Source organism: Neolamprologus multifasciatus, chromosome 7 (genome assembly GCF_963576455.1).
Source record: "Neolamprologus multifasciatus chromosome 7, fNeoMul1.2, whole genome shotgun sequence".
NCBI classification, from domain to species: domain Eukaryota; kingdom Metazoa; phylum Chordata; class Actinopteri; order Cichliformes; family Cichlidae; genus Neolamprologus; species Neolamprologus multifasciatus.
In genome coordinates this window covers 49,636,299-49,656,592 of record NC_140445.1, presented here as the reverse complement: position 1 = coordinate 49,656,592, position 20,294 = coordinate 49,636,299, and the positions used below count along the sequence as shown (strand labels likewise).

General features: G+C 41.2%; 1 protein-coding gene across 1 annotated transcript in view; it reads right to left on the bottom strand.

Moving 5' to 3' along the window:
• nell2a (neural EGFL like 2a) overlaps positions 1–19,811 on the bottom strand; it is an 86,296-nt gene extending 66,485 nt beyond the window's left edge. Inside the window, 9 exon segments of the mRNA XM_085164958.1 lie at positions 696–757; positions 759–922; positions 1,315–1,397; positions 2,409–2,481; positions 5,019–5,115; positions 6,097–6,270; positions 7,490–7,641; positions 18,950–19,077; positions 19,344–19,811. Of these exon segments, the coding sequence (XP_085021084.1) occupies positions 696–757; positions 759–922; positions 1,315–1,397; positions 2,409–2,481; positions 5,019–5,115; positions 6,097–6,270; positions 7,490–7,641; positions 18,950–19,077; positions 19,344–19,395 (985 nt within the window). The 5' untranslated portion in view covers positions 19,396–19,811.
• Positions 19,812–20,294: the final 483 nt, after the last annotated feature.

Genomic DNA, 20,294 nt, shown 5'->3' with positions numbered 1-20,294 from the left:
GCATGTTGGGCAGTGGTGCGCAAAGTCATCTCATTGGCTGGTTGGAGCAGTTCAGTAGCAGTGAATGAGTTTCATGTTCCGAAGCTGAGTTAGACTGAAAGGCAGTGAAATCTGTTTGCGATGTAGTACAAGCACAAGATCTCCAGCCGCTTATAATTCTTCTTTTGGCAATTATTCACACTTTGTGCAGCACAAAGTAGACCCTTGAGAGAATAGCGTATTATTAAACACTGCTGTTGATGCGTCTAATCCTGAGTACTGTGGAGGTTTTTAATACAGTATCTTTTCTTGGGTAACTAGGGCAACCCTCAAGCTAGTGCATGAAAATAATGATACTACAAGCTGTCAACAACAGTGCCCCTGCACTTTGCACCTCTACCTCACCCAAACCCACACCCCTATCTTCACACGCTTGATCAACAGGGGTTCAAGACAAAAGGCCTTACAATAAGAGCAGAGAATGTATGTGTACACACAGACGCTCGCATACACAGTCGCACACCAACTGAGGCATGCACACAATACAATAAATACAACAATGCATGATTAAAAATGCATGTTGTCAAACACAAATGCATATCCCATTCATACAAATGCCCGCACACATTCATATCCCGCTCACATGCCTGCAAACATATAATCACACACGGCGAGACAAGTACATAATTTCAGACCCAGTATGTTCAAATGCACACAATCACAAAACCGAATGTCCCCCCCTTTCCTTTTAATGGTCAACACACACACACTACATGCACGCAGAAGCAGTCGAGCACCCTTGTGAGAAGCCCCACCGGCATGTGCAATTCCTGCAGCCATCTGTCCAGCTTTCATCCTCCCTGTAGACGACCCCCTTGATGCTGCAGGTTCTCTCACAATAGCAGCCATCCAGCCCATTCATCTTCTCCTCCGCCCTGGACAGCTGCACCACCAACACCCCCCCCCCCCCCCAAACACACCCGAAAGACAAAAACCAAGTAGAAAAGAAGACATGAGTCAGCCTCATTCTATGTCTATATTCACATGAAAACAGAAGCTTCAAAAGCAAACCAGCAGCATCACAAAACTCATTCATGAGATACTATTAACACCTCATACACTCTCAGTCTCTCCATCAGAAGAGAAAAGAGTTCATTAATAGCAGAGCCAAATGTTAATACGGCTCTGAATGCCTGTTGCAATGAATGTTAATAACAGAACCGTACTGACAAGGGGATATATTTTACTCATTTAATTCAAAGGAGCAATTACCGTTCCTCTCTGTGTTTTGGATTAAATGTCAAATCAGCACAAATAACACACACATTACATTACCTTGCTGGATGTTTTTGCAAGTATATCCTGTAGCTCCATGATTTTCTGCACTAGTCCATGGAAATCATTGCAGGTTGGACATGCTGACATACAAGGAACAATGCAAATAACTTAGGCACGTGCAATAACGTGGTCATCATCTCTAATAATCTATGTTAACTGCATCATAACTATAGCAGATAAAAACCTGTCTAACCATATAACAGTTTTTAAACACTTTTAATAGTAAAAACAGTTCAGTAGTTTAACAGTAATAGTTAATAATTAATAATAACATTAATAATACTTGCTAATATGTTTTTCTTTGAAGGAGGAAATTTTGCTTGTTATTTTATTTACAAAAAAATGTCCCCTAAAAAAGGGTGTAATTTACTGGAAAACGCATTAAGCAAACTTTCTGAGGGACAGGAACATATAATCCATGTGAAAAATCATTTTAAACCATGAGGTGTGGGTGTGTGGTTTTCACTCTCTGCAAAAAATTGTTTGTCTGCAACAAACTCTAACAACGAGATAGGAAAAACAGCCACCTGGAATATAAAAAAGGTTCCTGGTGAAAACACATCATCATAGCGCACAATAAAAACATTTCACTATACAACCAGTGATTGAATGGGGAAAAAAACATTGCATCAAAACATTTCTAAATCAAATAGTCTCACAGATTGCCACTTAAATGCGAAACCGATTTCTGAAATATGCCTGATACAGTTTATTTCATCTAGCATATTTGTTTAGATAAAATTTCACAGCTTTTTGCACTGATATAAACAGCTGGTTTCTTTGTCCTCGCAAAACTGAATAAAACAGAAGCATCATCAAATCGTGGCAATAATGAGGATAACGATCACACAAGAAAACCCACTTTTTGCTGATTGACTAACTGCAAAACACCCCAAACTGTTAAACTCCTTAGCGCTACTCAGGATTTAAAAATACTAATAATACTAAATAATAATATCAAATAAATACAAAATGTACGTTTTATCTATACTGTAATCTAAAAGTGGGGTTGCAGGTAAATAAGTTCAAATCGGTGTAAACTAAGTTTGAGGGTTATTCAGAAACAACAGTAATGGGATTACTGCACTCACTTCTGTTAAGGTCTGGACACTGTGAGATGTAACCCTGTGGCATCACCAGGATCTCCACGTCCTGCATCACTCCCTACATACACAGACATAACAACCTTTTGATCATAGGGAGTAACACCTCATGCTAAAAAAAAAAAATATAGAAGAAACATCAAGCAGGTGTAGTAAATAGATGAGGACTTTGAGGGTTGGGAGTGTGGGGTAGGGTGGTAATATTTCTCTAAGTTGTCTAAGTAATTAATATTTGAGATAATGTGGGACCCAAGCATATGTATCCTCACAAAAATAAACAGGTAGAATTGTGTTTTTCACTGTGAAGTATGACAGACAGGTTGTTGGGTGATTGTTGGATAATATGCGTCCCAGACTGTCGCTCTGATCAATCATCTCATATCTGCAAACCTACAGGAGGTTAATTATGTGGCCAATTTAGCTGGAACGTGGATTTTTTTATTTTTCCAATCTCCTCTGATAAGCATAAACAGGAGATAGAGATTCAATCATTTCACAAGTCCAAATTGTCCTACGTCCGAATCCCAAACACATACCTGTGTTCAGACACTCTGTTGCCATAGTAACCAGGTCCATTTCACTCCATGAGTGCATTTATTACCTTTACAGAAGTGGAACAGTGCAACTTAGGAGAAATTGTTTTTTTAAATTGTCTCGCCACTTCAATTTACCAACCATAAATTTAAAATCCTGGGGAAATTATTTGCTGATTTTTCATGGTAACGTGCAGAAATGGCAGAAGATAGGAGCTGTGTCGATCAAATTTGAAATAACACTATTTACTTACCGGCACAGTATAAATTCTGCAAAATACAACTGCTACAAACTATAAACAGAAACTGTGTTATAATGTGTATTGCATATTATCCATCCATTCGCTTCCGCTTATCCTTTTCAGGGTCGCGGGGGGCGCTGAAGCCTATCCCAGCTGTCATAGGGCAAGAGGCGGGGTACACCCTGGACAGGTCGCCGGTCTGTCGCAGGGCCAACACACAGGGACAGACAACCATTTGCACTCACATTCACTCGCACATTCACACCTAGTGGCAATTTGGATTATCCAATTAACCTATCCCCACAAACTGCATGTCTTTGGACGGTGGGAGGAAGCCGGAGTACCCGGAGGGAACCCACGCAAACACGGGGAGAACATGCAAACTCCACACAGAAAGACCCCGGCCTGATGTTGGAATTGAACTCAGGACCTTCTTGCTGTGCGGCAACAGTGCTAACCACCGTGCCACCGTGCTGCCCATATCGCATATTACTTGCACATTATTATTTTGTTTAAACTAAGATGCCAAATTGCAGCTATTTGCTTGCATCCCTGAATAGGAAAGTTTTAGTGGTAGAATATTGTTGTGTTTGTGTGAAAGAAGGGAGCTATTATTTAATAAATGTGCCCAACAATATTTTAGAAAGTAAAGAGGGATTTTTTTTAATGGGCAGTGAGAAAATCTTAATATTAACACATAGAAAAAAATAATCCAGTTTTTGATCTGCAAAAATTAGATACCCTAACGGGCCAAGAAAAAAGTGAACTACTGAAAAATTCTGACTTGATAGAATTCATAACTTCAGTTACTAGATAAAACATTTAGTTATGTATATGTATGTCTGAATGTAAACAAAAAAACAAACAAAAAAAAACAAACTTCTTGAGTAAAGAAGCAACAGTGCATGTGCTCTGTCTAAAGTCTTAAGTATTACCGCTAAGGCTGTGATTTTCTCATTTTTAGCTAACACATACAGATATTGACCATTTCTCTATGTGTGTGAGCATGCATGTGTCCTAATGAAGTAGTGTTTAAAAAAGACGAAAGAAAAAGAAAAAAGGGAGATGTCTTCCCAGCAACTAATCAAGGATTCACAGAGTGGCGAGGAAAGATGCTGCTGTGTGACAAGATTAGTGGGTGACCTCCAGAGCTTCTTTCATCAACCAATTAACACAGAGGAAATTCAAATGCCAGGTCACAGTGTATAAAGCATTAACAGGTACACATACACACAGCCATCACCGCACCATCAAACACAGACCTAGTCACCAGCAGATTGATTAAAGTAGTTAAAATTGCTAGTAAGCTGACATTTTGCCCCAGCAAGTCTCCCCAGGTGGGAAATTCGGGAGTGTGGTCTAGTCTGAAAGAGGCGATATAAGTCTCTCTGTCTGAAAAACAATACTATAGACTAAGCTTAATGAGCATAGTCCAGAGGCTATTTAATGATTTCTCCCAAATAAGCACGGTGGGGGTTGCTGAGATAATTGCACTGGGCTTAGCTGCAGACTAAGGCACAGGGAACAAACAGTGACAAAAAAAATGTCAATTCCTAGGGTAGGCAGCCCTCAAATTAAAATGGTAAGCCTTGAGAAATGCATGCAATTAAATCCAACAGCTATAATAAATAAAAACAAACAAGCCAAACAAAGAGGGAAAGGATACAGTATAAACCAAGACTGAGGGTGAAAGGATGGTGCCGCAGCTGAGATGAATTACTTGTTTGTGCTATTCTGAATCATTTATGGCTTAGTAATGACAGATCAGGAGAGGCATCAGCATGCATATATTCTGGAAAAGAGGTTTTTATTGCAGCATTAACCTTGAAGAAGCCATGAGCAGCGTTTCTTTGTCCGAGCCAAAAGGAAGTATCCTCGGGTATGTCCATGTAGGGAGGTTCCACCACCCGCTCATAGATCCTGAAAAAATATGATCATAAATTGGTCAACGGCTAAAATCACAAAAAAGTCAGTTATGCTACCTGTTTGGCTCATGTGATGAAAATATGCCCCCCCCCCCCCCACACACACACACACACACACTGCAGGTCCTGCCCTTTTAAATCCTTCTGTTAACTCTTTCCCTATGCAGGGTATAGATAGCCACATGCTTTCTTGGATGCACATGGCGTTGCCGTCTGTTCTCTTATCGTGCCAAGAAGGATCATCACACGCAAACAGCGACTCCCATGTCATAGTGAGAAGCAGAGGCATGTAAAAACGCCGGTTTCCTCAAGGTGAGTTCAACCTGCGCCGGACCCATGAGACATATGGCCGATGTCGATACGTGCATGCCAGAGTCAGCAAGTGAACACGGTCCATACACAACGCAGCACGTCATGGCCTAAAAACACAAACCGTAGTTTAAAGCGCCGTATTGTTACCTAACAGGTTTTGGTTTCACTATTGTCTTTCAGTGAGTTTCTGCTTTTGGAGAGATATTACACATTGTATTTTTCCATGCAAAGACACGGACAAAAAAAAACCCTGAAAGATGATCCAGAATAGATTTGATCACTTAGTTTAAAGTAATTTAAAGTCCTATTTAAATTAAAGCACCACATGCTAATTCAGTATGAGAAATCTCTTTTTTCCCCAAATTTAAAATCGGTATCTCTCTAAGCCTGGAGTCATTGCAATAATTTTTACATGATTTAACATAGCAGTATCTATTGCCGTATGAGTTGGAGGCTTACAAATGCAACTCATTGCAGAAACTCAGAAAACAGATTTTATGTGAATTAATTATATTATGGAAGATCAGGTCATTCAGATAATGAAGGTCCTTGCGCGGTATGTTGCATGAGATTAGTACATGCAAAGTTTGAAGCTGATACACAAGCGACATTTAAATCTGTATTTTTCCTTTTGAAAGCGAAGACTCTCAATCCAGGATCTTACCTGTTACAGTCCACATGTAGTATAACGTGAGATGCGCTGACGGCGACAGAGACCTTGTGCCACTGGTTGTCAGCCAGGCTGTACGGGAACACCTCCGTGTGATCCTGCTGCCCTTTGGTGCGATAATGAAGGCGTACTTCACTCCGTTGGCCGCTGCTCTCGAGCTCCAGGAACCTGCAACACAAAAGTTCCAGCAACTTAAGTAAAAACCATGGTAAGTTCTGTGACACCTTCCTGCATCTTACAGTGTTACAAAGTCGTGTTGCTTAAAAAAATGTATTTGTTGCACAAAGAAATGCAAAACTGCCTGAACTCCTCTATTAAGAATTTGATCACATTAAAAGCTAAACATAGGGGCGCTGTATTGCTGTCTAATGCAACATCAGCAGCACACAGCAATGTCCCGCATGCAGCGATTCGACTCTTTACGTTAGAGCATTAGTATTCCAGGAGAATCCTCTTCTCCACACCACCGAGATTCACCCAGCACAGTGACACTAATGGAAAGAGCTGCCGATACACACTCATCACCTCAGCGTTTTAAAGACAGACTTATTTGAACAAGAATCATTTTCAAGAAACATTATTCAAAAGAAAAATAGACAGTGTAGCAATGGAATTGATTTATCTGCAAACCACATCTAATAGATTTACTCTCCCCTAGCCATGCATGCACATTCATCTTGACTCTATAAACACACTAGCTAACACTTTGGATGCTGAATTATTTCTGCCATGTTTTAAATGAAAACCATGCAGTGCTGCTTTGTTGCATATGAATGGCTGGGAAGGCTAATCATCAGTGGAGAAAGTCATTAACATCCCTGTGAGCTCTCTTCTCAGGACCGACTTTAATGTACAGACTGTTCAAGTCAACGCATTATGTGGAATTTAGATTGCTGTTCTGATCATCCAACGGCTCAGCTACCACAAAGTAATGGAAAACATTAGCATGCTAACTGCAGATAGTGTCTCATCAGTTTTCGATTCACAATTACAGACTCGACGCTTGCATCGTTGATGGACTGTGAATAATACTCTGGCATACAGGGTGATTTTCTTTGTTTATTTGACTAGTGTGTAAACATCTAAATGCTTATCAAATACAAATATCCAGTCTGCTCATATGACAGAACAGAGAGTTACTAAATTTAGAGCACAACTGGAATCATTGGGCAGGGAGATTTATTCTGACAGGCTTCACTGTACTAAATGAGCTATACTTTAGTTTCCCAGTGATACACATGCATCACTGAACTTTCTTAAAATGTATTTTATTTAGTGTATTCCATTCATGTATCTGCAAATATATCCAAAATGAGCTAATGCTCCACTTTACCTGTGTACGACAAAAGCCGTTTTACACACGTGGTGAAATGAGAAGTGATCTTACCTGTGTTCAGAATGATGGATGGAGAGGATCACCCCAGAGTTCAGGTGATCCTGTTTGAGGGTCACCAACACAGTAAACTCATTCTTGCCTCTTAGCTTCTGGACCATTTGCTCTGAGACCTCCACGGGAGCTTTTACTTCCCTGGAAGGACCCTGGATTAAAGACAGGGATTAGAAGAAATTATTAATACCATCAATAAGAAAGACTGTCTAGTTATCTGACCAAAACATCACCACTGGGAAAATAAACTCCAGAACTAACAATGTGTCTTTAGCTAGAGCTGGATCAGGAGACCCTGAGTCTTTCCTGGGGTTTCCCATAAGTTTTTCTTTTTTACTCACTGCGTTTCAATCTTTGTGCTTACTTACTTACTTACTTTGCATTTAATCATTAATTATTATTAATTACTGGCTTTCTTCCATACTTTGTTTCCTGTTATGTCTCCCTCTTCCCTTCTCTCCCAAACCAGTCACCACAGATGGAAGAAACATGAGGAATCTTCTCATTAAAGAGGGAGTTGCTTGCTTGTAATGGAGGTAATCTGATCTTCGTCTTTAAATTACAATGCCTTGAGGTGACCGCTGTTGTGCTTTGGTTGCTATATCCTCCTAAGACCCGAACTCTTCCACGGCATGCATTTTTTATTTCTCTTTGATATTTTGGCATATTGGGGCCAAGAATGTCCAAAACAAAGAATTACCAGATTTTTTTTTTTACCTTATTTTTGTTTTTAAGAAAAATAAGAGCCACATATGAGGATATTCGTTTAAAATTTTGATAGAACAGTAGCAGTATAATGTCCTCATAAGTGGATATCAGGCCCTTGTAAAGCAAAATTGAGTATTTTGGTCTAAATAACCCAAAATGTGATGTCCACATATATGGATGCCAGGTCCTAGGAGGATATAAATAAAAATTAAATGAGTTATCTATTCTTTTTCAGCTCCTTTAACGATGTATGAAAAACAGAAGTTCTGGTTGAAGCAGTGAATCGATACATTTCCTTTTCTTTTTGTTGTTAACTCTATTGCCACTATTGATATATAATATTAACAATTTATTAAGAATAACAAATTAGTTGATGTGAAAGTTATGAGTAAAATGTGCTCCAGTGAATCTGCTGTATTGTGGAAAACTAGACAACATTCTGCTGGGATTTTATAAATATTTCATGTAGTGACATAAGACAAGCCTGATAAATTTAAATTCATGAAATAAAAATCAACACTAAACATTCAGAGCATACTTACTGAACAAATTTCAGTTTATTTCTTAAACTGAGAGCAAAATGCTAAAGAACAACAAAAAGTACCAAGCTTAAAAGCTTTATTAAGCTGCAAGTCAAATACTTTTTTTCCCAAATAAAACTTTTGACATTTACTGCATTCATTTGGAAAACGGCTTGAGTACTGTTTTGGTCTAAGAATTTTTCATATATAGTTTATTGTAAACTCATGACTTCCTAATAAAGGCCAGCTGCTGTAAATCTCACCTCAAGCAAAACTTCTGAAGTTGTCCGCCTGCAAAAAATAATAGGCAACAACCCTTTGCTGCCAAATACTGTACCAGCTGGACAGTGATGACCACCTCTGTCTAATATGCTGTTTGTCCTTTGTATTGTAGGATAATTGACCCACATAAACACAAAGAGACCTGCGAATTCTCTGTGGTATCTGATACAAACATTTTTTAGCTCCAGCATCTTCAAAGAGCTGTGAATTACATCAAAGTTGATCCCGCACATCCTGTGCTTTGTCAGAAACACTCATCTCATCAAGTCTTCAAAATGGGACTTCAGAAAACAGCGGGTAATGTCACGGTTAGCTACATCCATTTTTAAATTGTCTTCGACAGCTATTCACCGCTTCTAGTCAAAGGCGCGCCACAAGCCCTGTCATTTTGGAGTTGCTCTAACCTAGTCATCTACCATAATGATTTGGCCCTTGTTGTTCTGGCCTTTACACCCACCTACAACACTAAGGCTGTATCAGTGGATGACGATAAACAACAGTCAGAGTGCGTGACAACAGCTTGCCAATCAAGGTGTTCTTTTTTTTCCTTTTGACTTGTTTTCCTGTGTGAACACACAAGTTCACGCTCCCACATTTGCTCTCTTTCAAATTACCGTTGTGAACCACTCTTATCTCAAAATAAGCAAAAACAGAAGAGGAACATTTCTATTTCTAAAATTGGAGCTTAATGTAGCCGTGAGTTTGCAGAGATGCTAGTTTATCTCATGTCTTTAACCTTATTATGTCACCAGGTGTTGTGTGAGTTTCTGGTAAAAGACCCTGCTGTGTGTGAGGTGAGCACAGCCAGAGCAGGAAGAGATAGGTGAGCCACCTTTATGCATCAAACAGGACTGATCAAGTTAGCAGAGCTATGATAAAAAGAACTAGAATCCTAAAGCAAACTTTTAAGTGTAAATCATTTATGGCTGTGTGTGAACGTCTCTCTCCAGCTGTTCTTTCTCTTTTTGCTGGAAATGGGGGCATAACCTCTTCTCTGTCTTTGTCTCTCTGACCAGCAGCTACAGTGCAGCTGTATGTCTGAACACATACTATGCACAATGTACAGCAGATACCTCAATCTTAATGGCTGCATGGCAGCTATGGTATTGGTTATTGGCATAAGATAATTAGACTATGGAGAAAACTGCTCAACCCTAATGTTACTATAACTTAACTGCTGCTAATATATCTTAGAAAATAGTGCTCTTGCTAAAAAAATATCAACATTATTCATCATCTGTCATCATTTGCCAAAGGGGATAATGATTTCTCTCACTGGTGCAGGCTAACTTAAAAATCAGGTCAAGTTACTTACTCCTAGGTGTAGTATTGGAATAGCCGTATTAAGCTGAGGACTAGAGGAAAAATAAGTAATACGGGTGCTGGTGTGGATGGGAGGGTATTTTCTGTGTGTAGTTAGCTGGTAAACTCCTGTTCCACCAGCGTGCCCCCTTTCCCTCCCCACCAAGTCTACACAGACGTCTATGTTACTTTAATGGAAGCATCAATAAAAGATGACGTTTCTCAGAAGCAATCACATCAAAGAGCTCACTTCCAGCTACGGGATGCATGCACGATGCCCTGGCACACTTAAGCGCTCCAGGAAGCTAGCATGGTGGCTTTTCCTCAGTGTATTAGCATTACTTCCAGCTGGTGGGAGTAGCCAATTAACACAATGCAATGTGAGATTCAAGCAACGCTGTTGATGAAGACTGAATACGCATACTCACCACTTAAATAAGACACAATGACAGCATGCTTTAAAAAAAGGCCTGTTTCGATTCAGTTGTGGTACTTGCAGTGTACACTTATAGTGCAAGCATTAGCTTTTTTTTTTTTCTTCTGATGCAGGCTTTTAAGCCCATTAGGTGCTATTTTGAGTCATTTCTCTTTAAACAAAAGCGTACACTAGATTTGTCTCTGACCAAAGGAAATGCACAGGGCAGGGATTCATGCATTTTGCATCACCAGTGGAGTATCATCCCAGTGACATTGGCTGGGGTGGGACAGATGGCCCAATGACTGCAACAGGGGTTCTGCTGAGCAATAATCTGCTGCTATCAACAGATCCTACTTAGTAACCAATTCCAAATGGCACTGCTGACAATAATCCCAGAATGAGTTTTTTTTTGGTTTGTTTTCATCAAATTATTAAATGGTAATTTAATCTGTAGTCAGATTTAATTGCTTTTATTAAGAAAATCTCCTTTACACTTTTACAGTCATATATTTATTGTCATGGTCTCCGTGCCTGCCGGCCGGCCCCACAAGGCTAAATGTGTTGTTTGGTTTTCTCTCTCTCTCTCTCTCCCTCTCTGCCTGGGCGGAGCTCACTGTGGGCTCCGCCCTTGGACCACACACCTGACAACAATCAGCTGTCATCACCTAGGAGCACTATTTGAGGCTGGAACACCGATCCTCTCGTCGCTGGATGATTGTACTACAGACGTTAGTGATTCTCCCAGCTCCTGTGAACCTGTGCTTTGTGATTCGTGAGTCACTTCCCTTTCTTCTGCTACAGAGACTTTCCTCCCGGACCTGTGACCTCCCTGCCGTGTGAACGGTGTGTGAGTTTGGGCAAGAAGACGTGAGCGAGTGTGAGAGAGCTTCCCCGTGATTCCCTGAAGTTTGGATTTCCCTTCACTGTATATATCGTCCACTAGTGCTGTAAATAAACTGTTTTTGGAGACATCTAACCGCTCTGCGCTTGAGTTCCTGCTACCAGATTGTGACACAGTCTTTGATATTATGCACCGGTCAATCTACTGCCATGCCATGAGTTAAACAGAAAGTAAAAATGACATCTCAATCATGAGCAAAATAAGCACAGCAGGAGCATTTGTCAGGGCGGGGCCCAGGGTTGATGAGGCAGGGGGGATGGTAAGGATCAAGGAACCTCTACTACTTGTCTGCTCTACAACTTGGCAGCTATGAGCCATTGGCTATATCTGGACAACTCTCGTCATCACCCATCTTATTACTTTAAGAGAAGGGGCATCTTTATATGGGTCTTTAAGGGCTTGTCGAGTAGAGGCTACATTGCCATGAAGCGGAAAAATCTGTCTACACTGAATGAATTCAATCCGGCAAAGATTAAGTTAGCATATGTATTAGGAGCATCTCTGCATTCCTTTAAACATATACGTGAAAAATGAGTAGATGAGTTTGTGCTGCGATGAGTAGGACAACTTTCCCGTGTGCCAAATCAATAAGGCCCTGCTGAGGGGGGCCTTTGGTCAATTATATATTGGCAAGCGCCTGGATGGGACAGCCACCTGCTCTTAATGACCACTCTGATGTGAGTTACCGACACAAAATAGCTTGAAAATGATGACACGGTGCATAAAATTCTAATCAGCGTATTTTTGGTGCAATAACACATCTCACGTCATCTGTTGTCGATGTTTACAGGCTATAAGGAGCAGCTGATAGTGAAGAAGCTGCTTTTGAGACACACAGAGTTTTATCAGCTGACTAAAGATCTCCAAAAGCCTCAGGCTCAATAGCATCCCTCGGAAGTGCAGCTTAGGGCTACAGCCTAATCTTATCTCCTGGGTACATTCTGCTTTATTAGTTATACTCAGGCCACGATTTCCATCCCTCAGCTTCACGTCTAATCTTTAACTGTCTAACGGTCTTATTTTGTCTGACCCATGGTACACAAGCCGAGCACTCCCATTCACCCTCCACCCCCCACCCACACCCACGCACTCTATTCTCATAGAAAAATATTGGCAGAACCGCACCAATCATCAGCTAACGCATTTAGCATTTCGAACAGGTGCCCCCACAGCACAGCGGTGAGAGGCAGATACGCCCAGCTTTGCCACAATCCTTTTCTCACACACTGCTTTCATGTCGACCTGCGCTCACAGAATGGGAGTTTTTTCTAGTGAACAGATGCCGAGTTTCTGTCTTCCCACCACGCAAAAGGCATTGGTTAGCGATTTATAAATTTCTCGGAGTGAAATTGCTACTAAAAGCAGCATCGCTGATATTAAGTATGAAGATTACAGCCTCGTTTTTATGTGAATAATGAAGAGTTTCGTTCTCCGGTCTCTAGTGGATTGCCAGAACAAAATAACACCTCCTACATCTTTTGCAACAACTCTTCAACAACAGTTTCCAAATAAGCGATGTTCCTATCAGTTAAGAGGGACTGAGCCATGAGCTGCAGAGAATGCATAAAGCCAAGAGGGGTCCAAATAACACCACCGATGCAATCAGAGGAGGGAAGACCCCAACGCTGCCATAAACCATGTAAACTTGTCATATTACACAATGTTTTGTGTTTGAAAAAAAATGACAGCACACTTTACACAAGACATTTTATCTGCTGGCCTGAGTGTAGAGGGATGTGCGTGGGAGGGACAGGCAAGAGAATATCTCTCCGCCAGAAGCAAACTCAAAACCCTTCATTACTATCAATGCACACGCACAATCGCCTGTGAACGCATGCACGTAGACGAACAGGTGTGGACAGCAACACATACGCAGACACTGTAATGCCAACATTTTGCCTAGCCTGCGCAACTCTAAACAAACACTGCGTCAGTACAGAGAGAGAAACGGATGCAGAGGTGTGCGGTAAGGTACCTCTTACATACACTAGACACATATACAAAGACCAGCCCCCTAAAGGTCGTTACAGCTCCTAGATATTCCGCCACACTCAGGCAATCTGCATTCGGCGGACCATCTCCCCCCCTGCTGTGTCTCCACTCTCCTGGAACAAATACTAAACTGAGCCAAGGGCACCTCCAGGAGTGCCTTGGCCAGCAATTTTTTCCCAATTCTCAGATCGCCTCCTCGGTGACCGCCTGTCTGACATTCACACATACACAGAGCTAATGACAGCCTTCCAGCCACCCAACTGTATAACAACCCTGGGGGGATAGAAATATCTCCCCCTCCATGGTCACTGGAGCTCCTGTGTGGAACAGAGGATCAGGTTTGCCTCAGAAGGCAGCAAGCAAAAATGACTGACCACAGGGAGTTGTGGATAATGTCAGTCATCAGGAAAGATTGGACAACTTTTCTTTGAAATACAGCACAAGACACAACGACTGCTGTATATCGAAGGAAATGGGATTATTTTATATGAATATAAAATGCAGGTGGAATGGATAAAGCAAGCTCTGACCTCAGGTAAATTTTGCTTTTAGCTTCAGCTTCACCGACAATTCTGTTTGGTTCATTTTAAGCAGAACAAAATGTTATGGTGTTAAAGATTGAAAAGAATAAAGTTCACATCTAACATTTATGTTAACATCTAATGTCTAACATTAGCCCCTGAGTCTTAAAAATGTTTTTATTCTGAAACCTGCTAAAGAAATTGTCCACACTGCACAATTTTTCAAAATGTTTAGGGGAAAATTGGCTTCAGGCAGAATAAAGCAGACCTTTGTTACCTTACACTTTCAAGAAAAATTACTCTTGGTCCTGGAAAATTCTTGAAAGAATGAGTTTCTTGAGTTTCTGTACATATTATAGTCTTCTTGTTAGGTTTGTATTCATCCTAACTGAATACAATCATGCCTGTATTCATATTTTAAGGCTGGGATTACACTATATTACCTTAGAGTCCATTTGGCAGTTGCATGCACAGTTTGCACCCTTAAAGTGTAGTATCTGCACTGACAATCGTACCAGATCACAACAAATTAGAGGCTACATCTCCTCAGAGCTTCACGCACGCCCGCTGAAGATAAAATACACACCACTTGGACACTTACAGCACGTATGCAATATGCAATAAACCTGTATTACTAGTTGCTGTAATCCAGCCCATATTGCCACAAAGCAATGCCTTCTGCATGCTGTTAGAATATGTGTGATGAGGATAAAATCGCTAATCTTTGTTCCACACAGAAACTCAGAACTTCAGCTTAATGTGAAGCTACGGTGGTGTGAGACAGTCAGCTAGGGATTTTCCACACTCAATCTCTTTAGTACCAAATTATCACTTTCTTTTCCCTCTACGTTGGCTCATCAAGGAAACACTCTGTGAATCCACAAAGAAGGAATTTCATAATAAGGACTCTTTGACTTCAGGAAAACCCAACTGACTTGTCTGAGGCTGTAAGAGCTTCATGTTAGCTTCAGATTCACTTCGGAGAGCATTTTCACACGGAGCACGGAGGAATGTGGATTCTGTTCCTCTATTATTTTGGATATAGATTTTTTTTGTAGTCCATACGATCAACAAATTAACATGTAACTGATTTTAATTTACACACGTGTCAGTGATGCGTTTAGCAAAAAAGAAAGTGAACCTTTTTAACTATTCAGCATCAGAGTGTGAAAAAGGCTGAGGAACTTTACCCAAGGTTTCTCAGAGCTCGGTTTTATTGAAGGTAAAATGGTTTTAAGCATCTAATACTCTGCGTATTTGTATTGATATGAGAGTAAAAAGCTTCAATCTCAGTGAAAGTGAATGCAGCTGTCATGGACAGTGTAACAAAGGAAATCTGAGTGATGTCAGTCATTTTATTATCTTAGAAAAGATTTGTACAATATTAATTTTAACTGAAAGCTTCTGCAAGCACTGAGAGTTTAACAATATACCAATAATAGTGTTTTTTTTAATGGATCTTTCTCCATATTAAGGTCTAAAAACCTCAAATTTCATTCTGTTTTGTAGATTTTGTATGCCAAATTAGTTGTGTTGATTCTTAGTTATTTTAAGGACTCCTGCAGAGCTAGATTGGTATGCTAGTTTTACCCCATTAGCACATTTTTCTATTTAATTATTTATGGGTTCTTTTGGCACATTTTCCTACATTAAATAACATTTTTCTTGTCTATTTCTGGAGGTTTTTTCCTTTTAATTGAATCTATTTGCATCGTGAAACTTCAATAAAAGAAGAGAAGCAGCAGACGTAGCACTTGCAGTGAGAAAAAAGAAGCGCGCAGAAGTTCAGCATGATGTGTTACGCTAACCACTTTTTGCCAGTGTTAATTGCATTATTATTTCCTGAAGCCACTTTCCCATTTCGCTTTATTGTCCTTCCTTTAAGTGTGAGGTTTGCAGAACAGCACCCGGTGAACCTGCTCAAAACGATTCAGCAGAGTGCAGCTTTCCTGTACGCAAGCTTTCTCCAGAGCTCTGCCGCTGAAGGACTGAATTGCCCTCTGAACCTCTACATCTTTCTATAGCACAGTACTCCACTGCATCATAGTTACTAATAGCTGGTAAGTGTAGCCTCTGCACTGGAAGCACATCTGTGACGTACACAGAAATGCCGGACAACAAACCGACATTTCCTCCCTGCTTCATACAGATGTACAAAAAAAAGCTGCGCGCACTAACAAGGCATTACAAACGAGCCTCTTCCATCCTGTTACACTTTAGTGTCACAGGAGCCAGGGGCGTCGTCACCACAACATACAAAGAAACACCTCTCTGGCAGTGTTTAAACAGCCTGAGCAGAAACATGCTTCTGAGACAGGCAGGATTCATATAAACACAGACCAACACAATTACAAGGGAGCCTTGTGCTGCAGCTGAAACAATGCTTCTAGCAACTGTGTTGTTTGCACTTTGAATGAGTTCGGTCCATACACTTGTAGCCATAGAGGGAGAAAGCGTGGGTGTATGTGTGTTGGGGGAAGGGAGTGCTTCTGGGTGTGGTCCCCCCTCCCTGCTCGTGTATACCAATAGATATACGGATGTCTAGATATTAAAAACTGTGGGGGAAGTGCTAATGATGTGATGGTTTTGTGGCGAGCCTGAGTATCACCTTGGCACAAGGGGAGCGTAGCCTGGGGCAGGGAGGGGGCCTTTTTTTCTGCCTTTATTATGCCCGTCCCTGAGGTCCACCTCTCCTAATGTCATGCAATGTAGCTCTGACAGCTACCTTCAAAAGCATCAGCAGGGGTTCGCTGAACAGAAATCCCCCCACTGCTCATTCCTTTCCTATTTCCTTTTTTTCAAAACAAACACATTTAGCAGACAGAGATGCATAGAAACAGCATACAGCAAACTAACAGCACACAACACAACAGCCGCTTATCTGCACGTGGACATACACATATTTCTATACTGTGAATTACACTCTTCCACTTCTCTCTTAGCTCTCAGCAGCTACACCCCCTCCCTCCCGCTTCCATCCAGCACCCAGAGATAACAGCCTTCCCTTTGGGCAGGCAGGCAAGCAGCGGAGGGGACAGCCATGGATATGTTCTGCCTGCTATCTAATGAGCGTCGGAATGTCACTGTGGGCCTGTCTGCTGGTCCCAGCTAGCCAAGCCTCCATACATGTGGAATCAGCACAGTCTATCAAACAGCTGGCAGACAGCTCTGCTCTGCATTTCTATCTCTCCCTCTCTCTCTTTCTCCTTCCCATCCCAGCTTCTCTCTCTCGAGCTCCCGCACTCATTTTCTCTTTTACAGAACGTGCCTCCTCCTTTCTGTTCCTGATTGCAAACAAGCAGATGCCCAGGTCCGTTCTGCCGTTGCAGCTCTGCCCGCCTCCCCCTCACCCAGCATCATCGACTTAACATAGACATCCCAAATGAAGGATGGAGGCAAGCTACCATAAATAACACACTGCTGTCTCCGCCTGGATAACTGTATGTACTTAGCAAAAGGTATCGTAGGAATATAAGAAAGGGGTACCAGTCACAGAATAGTTGTTCTTTTTCTCCTTTTATTTTGTGGAAAGAAAGAAACCTGCAGGCAGCTTCTTTCACTAACTGTCTTTGTTTCTCTCTCTCTAACTCTCCCTTTGCTACCCGCCTGTGTAGAGCACTTCTGAGTGTTGTCTACACAGAGGACATCAAATGGCCTGCCTTCACAAAGATACTGGAGTTGCTGCTCATTGCAGAAGTGCCGCTGTCTCAGCGGTTGTGCAGGGAGATTAGAAGATATCAGCGAGGAGGGGGGGTCGACAAATGATTGTGGTGTTTCTCTGTCCCAAAACAATGCCGTCACTTTGGTACATTACGTGATCCGTGATGAGAACCTTCTTCTGGAGATGTGTTACATCGCCATATCTTTTGTTTTGCCACTGATCTGGGAGCAAAAAGCAATTTCCTCTTTTGCTACTTTTGCCTGGGTTATGATAGACATCTCCATCCCTGTGATGGAGCTGTTAACAGTTTCATTTGGATTGTAATGAGCGTCTGACATCAAGTAACAAAGACGTAACACTGACAGAAATTAAAAAAAAAAAAAAAAAGTGAAAAAGCATTTAAAAAAGTCAAGCACGACTTCATCTTTGACAACTCTGACAACTACTGTTTACTAAATGGCACGAAAGTCTACACGCACTGCCTTGCAGCTGACAACATGATCACTCTGCGGCCCATTCACATTTTTAGCGACGCAAACTGTTCAAACTCACACACTCCAGAAGATCACCAAATGGGTGAATTCTTGCAGGGGGCCCATTCACTCTCCAGACTCACTTCATATATCAACTGTGACTGTGGGATTTTTGTCTCGGCCTAATCTGATTAAGCTCAGTCATTCTATGATTCTTTGTATGATCCTCCCATCTCTCCCCCTCCGCCTGCCCTCAACACAATACTTTTTCATGAAAACTGAACATGCCTATTGTTCAGGCAGGTGGTAGTCTGAGGCCCCCCCAGCTAAATCCAAATAGAGAGGAAAAACTGATAATGCACTGTATGTTGCAGTTTACAGTCTGTTACACAGGAACAGACAAACACAAGAATCATATAAAGGAATCTGGTGCACAGCAGATCATCATCATTATTCGATGATCTAACATCAGACATCTACAGGCATCTCAGCTAAGGATCTGTGGATTACTGGGCTGCATCATGTTGGCCTTTCTAGTTGTGTAAACAAAACATACAAAGGAAATAAACAAAATGAAATGAGTAGTTATCATAGGAAAACATGTTCTTTGCATGGACATCATCTCATCTGCTTTACATTTTAACTTCAGACAGAGACAGAGTGAATGTGTGTAATGGTACCTTGGAAGTGGAAAGCTCTAGACTCGCTGTGGAAGCCCTGGACCTGAGTAACTCCATCAAAGCCTTCTCCAAGCGTTAGTTCATCAAATACGCTGATGCGCAGGGCAGGGTCAACCCCAAAACCTATAACTAATTTACAAACAGAAAACATTTTATTTAATTTAAACCACTGTTATTAAAAAAAGAGTCTTGTGATGCTAGAAAAAAATATCATGTTTGTTTCAGGGGGAGACGTGTCAGGTCAGGTTAAGATTAAGAGCTGATTATTTCTGAGAAGGTTTGGTCACAAGTTAAGCAAAACAGCACATCATTTAATGAAGCTGATCTCATGTTAAAAAGCAAAATGTTGCGACATAACGGTTCATTTAAAAATCAGTGACAGCCTTTTGTCCTACCTGAGGAGCCGAAAAATACACCGGAAATCAGAAACAGCTGTAATAATCTCATGGTGAATGTATAAAAAAAAAAACAAAAGCAAAATTAGTCCATGTTTTGTCCACTTCCGAGAGACAGCGTTCTTCAATCACATGCGAATGATGTATCACCCTCGCACGGGAGGCTGTTACCAATCCCAAATGCTGAGCGGAGGCATCATCACAACTTTAGATGCCCGGCGATGCGAAATTTTAAAAAAAGGGGGGGAGAGAGAAGCAAATCCGAAAGAGGGGGAGGAAAAAACACAGCAATGATGCTGAAATTATTCCATGTAACACAGGGTCTGCTCCATCCGCATCATCCGCGGCACAGGTGGCTGACAGAGGACGGACAAAGCGAGGTGCTCTGCCTCGGCAGCTCAACAGACGCTCCTACAGCAGTGCGAACGAGCTGTGTGCGCTGAAGGAGTGCAGACAGAGAGAGGAAGGGAGAGGAGAAACCTGTCAAGGAGCGAGAGACAGGGGGAAAAGAGGGGCAATAAAGCCCCCTGGTGGCCTGAGATGGGAAAAGCTTTTATATCCATTACATGCATCTCGATTGCAACCACGCCTCATCCTGGCCCATGTCTACTGTAATCTCTCTAAAAAAAAAAAAAAAAGAAAAAAAAAAGGAATTTTTGTCAGTGCCTTAGCTTACATGAAATTCAGGGTTAGGGTTAGGGTCAATGTTTAAATGTTTGAGAAAGCAAGAAGTAACGACGATCAAGACAAAAATCTAATTATTCAGTTTTATTCTATATAAAGCAAAATAAAGAAATAAATAAATAAAAACAGGCTTTGTGTGCGCGTGTGTTATTATATTATTATTGTTACGGGATAATCCTGGGTTTTTGGCTCATCTTATTAAAACACTGGGTAGCAACCTTGATCTTTGACTCAAATTTCATATTTGACAGTCAGATGAATTCTGTG